At 43.6% G+C, this 10,894-nt stretch overlaps 3 protein-coding genes across 6 annotated transcripts; 1 reads left to right on the top strand and 2 right to left on the bottom strand.

Moving 5' to 3' along the window:
- Nucleotides 1-4,779: 4,779 nt before the first annotated feature.
- Nucleotides 4,780-6,970, bottom strand: Nfyc (nuclear transcription factor Y, gamma). 4 transcript variants are annotated; one of them, XM_008209706.3, is made up of 7 exons: nucleotides 6,780-6,970; nucleotides 6,620-6,676; nucleotides 6,399-6,531; nucleotides 5,861-6,331; nucleotides 5,574-5,741; nucleotides 5,309-5,496; nucleotides 4,780-5,006 (listed from the first exon to the last, which is right to left on the bottom strand). In XM_008209706.3, the coding sequence occupies exons 2-6, from the start codon at nucleotides 6,637-6,639 to the stop codon at nucleotides 5,323-5,325; spliced, it is 966 nt and encodes a 321-aa protein (XP_008207928.1). In that variant the 5' UTR covers nucleotides 6,640-6,676; nucleotides 6,780-6,970; the 3' UTR covers nucleotides 4,780-5,006; nucleotides 5,309-5,322. The 4 variants fall into 4 exon arrangements, with proteins under 4 accessions (XP_008207928.1, XP_008207927.1, NP_001129664.1 ...); XM_008209705.3 differs by lacking the exon at nucleotides 6,620-6,676; NM_001136192.1 differs by lacking the exon at nucleotides 4,780-5,006 and having other exon boundaries at nucleotides 5,109-5,496; nucleotides 6,780-6,961.
- A 129-nt stretch (nucleotides 6,971-7,099) lies between these two features.
- On the bottom strand, nucleotides 7,100-8,955 carry Ift52 (intraflagellar transport 52 homolog (Chlamydomonas)). Its single transcript, NM_001129785.2, has 6 exons — nucleotides 8,702-8,955; nucleotides 8,412-8,629; nucleotides 8,229-8,337; nucleotides 7,875-8,154; nucleotides 7,556-7,804; nucleotides 7,100-7,461 (listed from the first exon to the last, which is right to left on the bottom strand). Exons 1-6 carry the CDS (start codon nucleotides 8,842-8,844, stop codon nucleotides 7,192-7,194), a joined length of 1,269 nt encoding a protein of 422 aa, NP_001123257.1. The 5' UTR covers nucleotides 8,845-8,955; the 3' UTR covers nucleotides 7,100-7,191.
- A 109-nt stretch (nucleotides 8,956-9,064) lies between these two features.
- LOC100119958 (TATA-box-binding protein 2) lies at nucleotides 9,065-10,888 on the top strand. Its single transcript, XM_001603598.6, has 6 exons — nucleotides 9,065-9,275; nucleotides 9,469-9,758; nucleotides 9,840-9,943; nucleotides 10,054-10,297; nucleotides 10,393-10,591; nucleotides 10,670-10,888. The coding sequence occupies exons 2-6, from the start codon at nucleotides 9,666-9,668 to the stop codon at nucleotides 10,744-10,746; spliced, it is 717 nt and encodes a 238-aa protein (XP_001603648.2). The 5' UTR covers nucleotides 9,065-9,275; nucleotides 9,469-9,665; the 3' UTR covers nucleotides 10,747-10,888.
- The last annotated feature ends 6 nt before the right edge of the window (nucleotides 10,889-10,894 follow it).

Here is a 10,894-nt window from a genome sequence, read left to right as displayed (position 1 = left end):
CGTTTCGACCTGAATAACTCCGAAGAAAAGCCTTTCCTTCGCCGAGAGATCTGCTTTCGAGGCGTTATTTTTGCCGATCGGTTACCGCAGCTCTATATGCGACATCGATCATTATCCTATATATAAGTGCGGGATCAAATTTTCCACAAAATTTTCCACATCTTCCACGTAGAAAAGAAGAGCGTCCGCGAAAAAGACCACTCTAGCAGCGCGAGACATCTCCTTCGTGTGTATCGTGTTCCTATATCCTCTCTCTCCCTCTCTCGGAGCCATTATCAGCCTTAAAACGCTCTATGCAGCAGCGAGAGAGGTAACGTTCGCGATACGAAAAATTCTCTCGCAGAAAATGCTCGCGCGCGTATACAAGAGCAAGGCTGCGAGAGAGAGAGAGAGAGAGAGAGAGAGAGAGAGAGACTCGAAAAATAAAAGGAGCGAGGGATCTCGCAAAGAGCCGACGACTTTCTTGGCCCCCGACGCTCTTTCTCCGCAGCGCTTTGATGGATTCTCGTGTTTCGCTAAAAGTTTTACGCCGTCGTCGGAGGAGAAGAGAGAAAGAGAGAAGGTGACGAGGAGAAGAGAGAGAGAGAGAGAGAGAGAGAGAGAGAGAGGAGTGACGACGACGATGCTTTTGCGCTCGCGCGCGTGGGAGGAGGAGGAAAATCTTGTTTTACGAGGAAAGAAGTGGCTTTAGTTCGTTAACTACAACATTCCGGGACTCTGTAAAGTTGTCGCTACAGGAACGCGTGTGTTCGCTTCGGGCAGTGCTGTTGCAGGAATTCCTTCAAATCGTAAAAACGTATTATCGAAGGCGTTATATTATCGATGCACCTTTTCATCGTAACGGAGACTCCTACTCCGTCAAAAGTATAGCATCAGCGTGAAGAATATTAAGTCACTTTTTCGTCTAAAGTTTCACGGCACATCTTCTATACATTACTAGAAGGGAAGAATTTAAGAAAAAATTCAAAACCAATAATCAAGGCAAAGTCGGCCATACGGTACGGGCACCGGTTTACCAATGGCCATTAATCGCGCGCAGCCGTTTGCTCCGTTGCGTATGCGGCATGTTATACACATAGTAAACGTTCACAATAACGCCGGCACAAGGGACCACGCGGTAACAATGGGGATTAGTGCTTTTACATAACGACGGATACATACGAACTGCAACACACGCACAGGGACTATAGGCACTATACACGCACGCTTATGGCAGAGAAACTCGCTAAGCGGGGGCCTAATCTCGCCGATCCCTCGATCGGCTTTTTTCACGCTACAGCGGACGCAGGGCATGAAAGTTTCGGCGCGCGCGCGCGCGCCTTTTTTTCTTTCGGCGTTGAAGGACTGCTCCTTTTTTCCGTCTATACAATATAGTCTCCTTTTGAAGACGCCACGGCGCTGAAGTAAAAATGTGATTGTATACGCGACGATTTATCGAGCACAAATTATTAATAAGGATAAAGATCGAAGCTAATGCCTATAGTTTAAAAATCACACGACACAGCGCGCTGACAGGCGGGCGGAGATAAGGTTTCGTCAAAAGCGTGCGTCCGATCTCCTAGTCGATTCCCCGAAAATCCAGGATAGAGGACACATTAAGAACTGACGCGTAAACCCCTCGGCGCACAAGGTACACATTCTCTTGAGCTGATAGCCATCGTCGTCGTAACAACCTCTCTCTCTCTCTCTCTCTCTCTCTCTCTCTCTCTCTCTCTCTCTCTCTCTCTCTCTCTCGCGTGAGACCCCTATATATATAGCGTATATACCTATATAGAGAAGAACGAGTGAGATGGAGAGAGTAGCGCGCGAGGCTTCCGAGAAGAATTCACAAAAGAGCGAAGGAGGCACGAAAAGGAGAGCGAGCATACAAGTATAAAAAAAAGCGAAGGAGATGAGTTGCGAGGGGGAGGAGCGCAGCCAAGTGTGCGAGTTTCTGCCGCGGAGAGGAAGATGCGAGGTGACGTCGAGAGGCCGGAAGAATGGCGTTTAGTGCGCGCGGTTTCATGCCGATTTACTTATATATTTTCGAATCTATATAAAACTCGACTTTATCGTCTCTCGTAAAAATGCATAGGATTTATCCGACGATTAAGACCAGCTGCCCAGAGAGAGCTAGCGCGAGGCGTACATTAATGAGCCGCTCTCGGTGTCGCTCCGCACGCGATGAATTTACGTTCGAGCGTCGCTCGTAAAATAAAGCGCTTAATCAGCTGTAGTGAGTAAGAGATAGAGGCTATATAATACACCCGCACAGGTATATAACGTATGTTAGGTGCGCGCGCGACCACCCACGTGCGCGCGCGACCCCCTGTATACTCTTTCCTTCGCCCTCTCTCTCTTTCGTCGCCTGCTTACTTATATGTATACGCGAGCAAATACGACGGCCGCAAGTGCCATTGTCAGCTGCTGCTCTCGATCGTTGTTGAAGCTCGAGTGAAGGAGGTATAGCGTACATCGGGACAGCTGCATTGGCTGTGTGTGCACAACGTTCGCGCTTTAATAGAGAGAGGCGAGATTCAATTATGGTTTCAACGCTACTGGACAGCTCTCACCGAGTTATCACGATTTTTCAACGGAGGGGATGTAGCTTGCACTGGCGCTTGCACTCAACGCGCCGAGGAAGAGCCACACACCCACAGAGGGCAGACATAGACTGTAGGCAGCTGTCACCTTACACCAGCATGCCAGAGATGCACACAGACAGACTCACAGACAACGCGGGCCGCCGGCCATTCTCAACTTATCTCCACAGGATCTTTGTAAACATGTCGTGAAATCCGAGTACTCAGTGCCAGTGGCGTAGTCAGTCCCCGGAGCCATGCCCTCCCTCCCTATACTCCGAGGATATTCCCGAGGCTTTTATATATAAAGCACCCGTAGCGCGCAAAGAGCTTTTCTGCAGACGCGGGAAATTTGACGTGCTTGCGCGACGCTTGAAAACAAAGCTTTCGAAGGTATAAAGAGAGAATGTATTACAATACATATAGACGCGCTTAATTATCGCTGCAAGAGCGAAATTCCCGCGCGCGCTATATAGTAACCCCTGGCAACGTGCGGGCGCGCGCTGACGTCACGCTAAATGGAGCGCGCAGCACATCTTTGTTCCGCCCCAACAAAAGGATGTCAGGATCTCTGCGAGATCTTCATCCGTCTCTCGCGCTCTTTTATTTAGACGCCTGTATTCTTCCTCCTCTCGTCTTCTTCAACTCGGCCCTACAGTACTTATATACCTATACATCTATACTCTCTCTCTCTCTCTCTCTCTCTCTCTCTCGCGCGCGCACAACGCGTATACCTATACACCGCTGCATGCAGTGGAGAGCTTTTGACAAGTTGTCCGATAGTGGCGCCAGTGATGGACGCCCCCGCGATACAACGGCCGATACTTCGTGAAATGTTGTTTTCGTTCATGCTAGAAGTGCATATACACGCTATTTTTTGCGCGAGCTTTTCACGTCGGTATCGAGTAACTCGAACTTTTGATTGGAAACGTGAAATTTCGAAAAATCCGAGGAAACCAGTGGCGGCCATAATTGAAAAAGAAATAGAAAAATAATTTCTGCCAGGACGAATCTCCGCAGAAATTGGGAATCCGCTGCAGCCAGGAATGCCTGTTTCTATATATCCGCTGGCGAACGAAAATACACGTGCATTTTGCAGAAACGCCAGACAGGTTCTCGAGTTTGGAATCTCCTCTCTATATACTAGAGAGAGGCAAGCTCGCGCGAGATGTTATCATCATCGCGCAGGCTCTCCCTCTCTCTCTCTCTCTCTCTCTCTCTCGCTTCTTCTCTTTATTTATTACAATTCCATTGAGCAGCGCGCGCTAACTTTTCGCCGCTTATTTCCTTCTTTGTCCGGAGCTTGTGTCTCCTCTTGTAACCGCACCGTTGCGCCAAATTATTATCCGCGCGCGCGACGTTCATTTTCGATCGCGTCTGCGGATCTCCTCCCTTTTTTTTTTGCTTTTAATGGAAACGAATCGTACTTTTCACCTCTGTATATTTTCAGTGGATTTAATTTCGATTCGAGAAGCAATCAACGCACCTGCGGATCGAATGTACGGCTGATGTCGATTTTCATTAAAAAAAAAGCCAAATAATGCAGCGCCGAGGATTCGATATGAAAAGAAGCCAAAAAAAGTCATCGCACGCTCTGCGATGCAAAACCGAGCGCACATCCTCCCGAGAAAAAGGAACGAAGCTAATCCCGAAAGAGACAAACGCACTCGCTCATAATCGCGCGTGCACGCAAGACGAACGACGAGAGCAAGAGAGAGAGGGAAAGAACCGCAGCGAGACTGAAACCTAATCCAGGTTGCACCAGCCAGGCTAGCGTCGTCGTCGCGGCTACGTACCTCTCGAGAGAGAGAGGGAGCTTCTCAGCCATGCGAGGCGGCCGCGAATCAGATTACATCTTGCGCGCGCTCTGTCTCTCGCTCCCCGCGCTTATCTTCATTCCACGCAGCGAGTCTCGTCCTCTTTTTCCCTTCTCGGTACGCCTCATTTCGCATCGGCGCATCCGAACGATGACAGGCTGAGATGATTTTTTTCCTCTTTTCTTATATTCCTTGGCAGGAGACCGGCCGGGAACGAGATCGAATTGAGAACGATGTGTGCGGCTTGCTCGGGGGAGAGGAGTTTGGCTGGTTCACGGCCGAGTTGGCATAGGTGCATCGCTGCTGATGGTCGGTACGGGATATGGCCTGATTTTTTGGGTTCTGTGTGAGGTCCTCGCGGTTGAGGTCTGTACGATATGGTATTGGATTGAAAACGTCGATTTCTTTTAAAGAGGCACTTTGCCGACTTCATGATTCTGTATTTTCATACCTTGGTTTTTTGAGATCACATTTCTCTATGTACACTTGAGGCGGTTGGAATTCTTTCGATTAAAATATTATCTATAGAACAGTAAAGCGAGTTTTAGTTACTCACGGTATATCGCATAGCTCACAGGGGCATATCTTCGATGATGATCGGATGTCGCGTTTTTCTTTCCCAGAACGTCTATTGCAAAAAATAAAACAAATCATAAGAAAAATGGAAAAATAAAAGTAAAGCGAAATGTAGAATTCATGCTTGGCTAACTGGTTTGAACAGACAAAGTTTGCCTTATAAAAATATTTATTCTTGATTTTTCTTTTTCAATGATAAAATGAATCGCTCGTCAGAATCACCTCTGACAATCGCACCTTCTGATAGACGACGTATCATGAATAATAATTTATAAAATTATCTAGATGATTATCTTAAGTGAAGTTTCTTTTTAAGTAAACTTATAGTTAAAAGGAATTGATTTGTTGAATAACCTAGGAATTTAACATTATTCGTTATCGCCCGCGCTGGTTTGCAGAAAAACTGGCGTCTGGCCGCCCTGGGCTACTTGAATCAGCTGAGGTTGCGCCTGAATCGGAGAAGCCTGAATTATGATTGGTTGATTGCTACCTCCTTGAACTTGCATCCTGATCATTTGCAGTTGCTGAGGCGTTAGTTGAATCTGAAGGATACGAAATTCATATTATTAATCAGTAGCACGAAAATCGATATTTTTGCTATGCATATATTTAAACTTACGGGAATCTGCTGGATTTCTCCATTGGGTGTGACAACTTGCTGAAGTATTTGTATGCCTCCAGCTGCTGCAGCAGCCTGCTGAGTTTGTTGCAGTTGTATTACCTGTTGACCTGTATTCTGTTGGGGACTTTGTACTGTAAGTGTCTGGGCCGTACTCGATGTCGTTTCCTAAACACAAACAATCTTAATTAATGTAATACAAACCATAGAGTTGAATTTTCTATTAGTATATCTTTCAATACTAACAATGAGTGGTGCTAATCATATAGGATGAAAGGGAAACTCACTTGTTCTACAGGACTACCTATATTAATAGTTTGGATTTGTCCAGTAGAAGGCTGCACAATTTGAATAGGCTGTGATGCTGCCCCATTATTCTGTACAGCTTGATTGGCTGATGCTTGTTGCTGCTGCGCCAATTGGAAATAGTAATGCACTTGGTCCGAGTTCATGGATGTTCTCACAGTGTTATCTGACTGAGCTTTACTCTGCTTCAACTCATCCCTTGGAACAATATCGATCAAAAAGTCAAACTGATCGTATTTAGTTATTGCCATTGCAATATCGTTTCTCTGAAGTGTCCGCCTTTTGTTATCTTCTGTGTGAACCCATGCTCTCAGTGTTAGTTCATGAATAAATATTTCTGCAGCCTTAGAAAACAGCATCGGAGCTTCAGCACTGATCATCTTAACATCCTCGTCAAGTTTCATAATTTTTTTTATCCTTGCAAGTGGCAAAGACTGTGTTTTCAAATCCATCTACAAAATAAGAATATTGTGATTCCGATACAAACGGCAAAAATTCACTTAAACAACAGATATTTACCGTGGTAATTTTCTTGATTTCTTCTGTGACTTTTGGCCAAAATTGGTTAAGTGCCTGTTGAGCTTCCGAGCTCCCAGGTGATGCAATTTGCAAATCCCCATTGGAGTCGCCCTCAACTTCGCTATCTTGACTCCTAAGATAGAATTTGATACAATTAGAATATGCTGCTAATGCATTTACCGTAAAAAGAATTAAATCATAAAAACATAAATGATACACACGATTTAACAAAGAAATCCATAACGAAACTCAAACTCCTCGATGAACAAAACTAAAATCTGGAAAGTTATTCATTTCGAGTGAAAAACTTTGTTTCATAGTACAAAATAAATAAACCAAAGTCAACATAACCTAGTCGACGATGCTAACGTCGCCACTTACGCATTAACGAAAAAAAGTGACATTTTCACAGTGTTTATGCTAGCCTGGACACTTTGGATTCAGTGTAAGGCAATCATCATGATATCCTAAAGAAACTTGGCTCCTTAATACACAATAATACTGTTTCTTGAAAATAAGAAAATAACCTTTTCGAATATTTTATTCCAAAACTCTCCGACCAAGCCAAAACTGGTTTGTCTTTACTCCTACAGGTGGCAGACGTGAACATTAACCCATCTGTCGGTACAACAGAGCACACGTATTCCATTAAGGGCGCGTAACCTTGAATTATATTTGAATAAAGACTCGCAATATTTTTTTACAAAATTTACAAATAATCAACTTTATTCAAAAATCGTGAGTGTAAAATACGTGATAGTCTGTACAATCCAAACGAACTAAAACGGTCATTCTAATTATGGGCAGCCTTGTAACTACTAATCTTCATAAAAACGTGATTCAAAACGCCCTTGGCCGTGAGCGTTTCGATATTGCTGATTCGCATGATTGCGCCGAATTCCCGAATGTAATAGTCCAACTCCTTCTCGCTCGAAATGTCAGTGTCAGTCATGTACTTGTTCGTCAGTTGCGACAGTTTGAGGAAATTCGAGCTGAAAGCTTCGTCCAGATCGTAAAGTTCTAAGGCTGGTGGTGGAAGTTCCTGAAACGTCGGAGGGAATACCTAGAAAACGAGTAATTTTTCTTTATAAACACTCAAACTTTCTTGCAGCAGGTAAGCTTCCGGAGAAGACGTAAACAGATGTAAGAAGTCTCACAGAAGCTTGAGTCGGCGGCAAAGGCGTCTCGAAGTTCGGCGCAATCAAACTCAACGGTTCGTGCTTTACGTTGAGGTCGTCGTAAGCTTTCAAGCTCGCCGGGACCATGTCCAGATTTATCGAATACAAGTCGTGCTTGAAAAGCTTCGTGTACTCCCTTGGTATGTCGACGCTGTCCAGGTCCTGCGTGCACACTTTGGGCTTTTCGGCTTGTTGAGTAATATCCGGCACGAAGTTGTATTCCCAGTACTGAAATCGAGGTAATTGCAAGGTTATAAGCTATTGAATACGGGGACAGAATGAAAAGTAGGAAAATTACATCGGCATCGTCCCCTTGCATCTCGGAAGTCTCGATTGGCTCGGACTCGAAAAATCCGAAAATCATTTCTCTGAGTACGTCGTTCTTTTCCTTGTCGAGGTATGCATCGGTCAATATTTTTGACGAGCCTAGAACTACCAGCTTTCCGGTGGTCGTTTTGGACGAGTAATAGGCACAGACTGGTCTGTTGGTGGGAACCGTTATGGTACCGCTCGATAATGCAACTATCGATGGTTTTACCACGTTCAGAGTTGCGCCGTACGGATATAAAAATTTCAGTCTGAAATATTGTAATGATAGTTAGTATCTAAAGGTCAGCATATTTTTAATATATTTCAGCGTGCATCGACTTACTCCCTATCTTCGCGACTCTTTGAAAACACAGATTTGTTCGACAACCCTTTCGTGATCGTGCTTTCCTTCGGGTGCAGGGTTTGATGATAATTCATTCTCACAACGCAATCTGTAATCACATCGTTAAGCAATTTTGACGCTTAAAAAAATATATAAAAAAAAAAGAAAATTGAGTAGACGTACCATTGTTGACCATTATCCCGAATTCCTCGAGCAGAAAGTTAATGTTAGTGTTGAACTTTTTCTCTCCACCCTCGCCGAGCATGACTAAGGCGTTTCCGCCGGAATTCAGAAACGTTCTGATCGAATTCATTTCCAGATCCGTGAATTTGTTTTTCGGTCCAGCCAGAATTAGGATCTTCCCAGTCGCGAGAAACTCTTGCGTCAAGACCTCCGTGTTTCTAGTTGTTCCAAAAAGAAAGATAAACGATTATTTATAAATATTAAATATTCGTGTAAACCAATGCATTTACTCGATAAATTTCCATTTCGGTTTTAATTTCCTCTGTAGTGCCTTGTACTCCTCGTTCAATTTCTTCTCGTTTTTCGAGACGTCGAAGATGACGACGTTATTGGAGCTGTTCTCACTTCCAGTGGGTAATGAGTTCATCGTCATTGTCACGACCTCGTTTGTTTCAGCGACAATTCACGTATACACTTGTTTTACCTCATCCTACCGGTATTGGAATGAAAACACAGCGTTATAACAAATGGATTTCAGTGCGGGAATTGTTGCTAAGAGCAACCAGTTCATATCAAACGGAAGATTTTTATTGGCCGGGTTTCTCAGCCAATGGCTTGGCTCAGGTTATGTTTTAGCGTCTTTTCGAACGCTCAATGATGATTATATGGCGAAACAACAGTTTAGCAATGTCAAAGTGCGAAATTAAAGCGAACATCAACGTCGATTAAATACTTAATTCTACTCTCAAGTCCATATATTACAGTATCCAGTATATTCTTCGCCAGTATGTGCAGTATTGAGGTTAGGATGTTTCAAAAAGGCATTTGTTATTCAAATCGTCGAGTGAAAGGCAAAACTTAAAGGTAAGACGTGTATAAAGCCGTTTTTCCAACAAGCAATTTTCTCTTTGTCGGAGTTTTGCATACAGACTTATCATCAAATTCGACAATGATGAGATTTTTCAATCGATAACAAAATTTAATCAAGGAAATAAACTTGGTTCCTCTGAAATAACCGAATAACTCACTCCTAAAAATAAAACTGTTGGAAATTCAGTACAACAACCAAGCCAAAGAAGATGGGTTTTGGAAAACACGACGGCTTCTCGAGTCTCGACATGCTAAGGTTTCAACATGGCGGTTCTTACCGCCATATGGTCCGTGTCGCCGTGTCGTAGCGTAGGTGACATATAGGTGTCGTGTTCTCGAGTGCAGCAATTTGATTATTAAACAAATGTTATCCTGACCCGAGTCATGGCAACACAGAGCGACCACGAGCTGAAGAGGCTCCTCTCGAGCCCAGTGAGAAATGCCTCGGAGGAGGGCTCCATGGCCCCGCCGGCCACGGTGAGTCCGAATACCGCGTGAGAGGTTAGATCCGATTGTTGTGAATATATACCTATGTACAAATGCCTGTTGATTTTTTAGCCGAATGTGCCGAGACCGAGTACCTCCCAGGCGAATCCACAGGCGTCGATGACGCCTATGGTTCCGGCAAGCGGCGGCAAGGAACTCGTCGATCCTATGTTACAGTAAGTATCCAAAAGCCGGTGTGTATTACGAAGATGGTTACAAACGCATTATTGCGTCAAACGACAAGTGCAGTGTTTATTTTGCTCTGGATTTTCTTGTGGATATCTAGAAACGTTGTGTCAACCGTGAGTCTGGGCTGTGAATTGAATTTAACGTATATCAACACAAGGACAAGGAACTCTGAGTACAATCCGGCAAGATTCACTGGCCTCATAATGAGAATTCGAAATCCTAGAGTGACAGCTCTGATTTTTCGATCGGGAAAGCTGGTTTGCACAGGAGCCAGGTGCGAAGAGGACTCCTTCTTGGCTGCCAAAAAGTTTGCCAGGATTATACAGAAAATTGGTTTTCCTGTAAGTATTTCTCTTGGAAATTAAGCGGAACAGTTGATTGAATTTATTTCAATTTGAAATAGAAATTATATCAATTTCCATTTGTGTGATTGTAGGTAAAGTTTAGGGATTTCAAAATACAGAATATCGTTGCAACAGCTGACTTGAAGTTTCCTATCAAGCTGGAAAACCTTAGTCACAAGCATGGACAATTTTCTAGCTATGAACCTGAGTTGTACCCAGGTTTGATATACAGAATGGTTTTACCACGCGTGGTATTGCTTATTTTTGTAAATGGAAAAATTGTCTTGACTGGTAAGAAAATAACCGTATATTACAGTTATTCACTTTTTGTATTATACAAAACTAATTTACACGATTACTCTATTTCAGGTGCGAAAAACCGACAAGAACTGAAAGACGCATTGCATAATATATATCCCATTTTAAAGAGTTTTAGAAAACAGTAGTGTTCTAAGCATTGTTATGGAGTTACTACCTGCAAAGGGGTAGCTATGCATGAATATGATGTAATCACCTATTTATATGCATTTTGTACATAAAACATTGTGTAAGTAAGTAAATAAATAATTTTGTTACGTGATTGAAAAACAACGA

This window comes from Nasonia vitripennis, chromosome 2 (genome assembly GCF_009193385.2).
Source record: "Nasonia vitripennis strain AsymCx chromosome 2, Nvit_psr_1.1, whole genome shotgun sequence".
NCBI lineage: Eukaryota > Metazoa > Arthropoda > Insecta > Hymenoptera > Pteromalidae > Nasonia > Nasonia vitripennis.
Note: the sequence above shows the minus strand (reverse complement) of the source record. Positions and strands in the feature narration are given on the sequence as shown.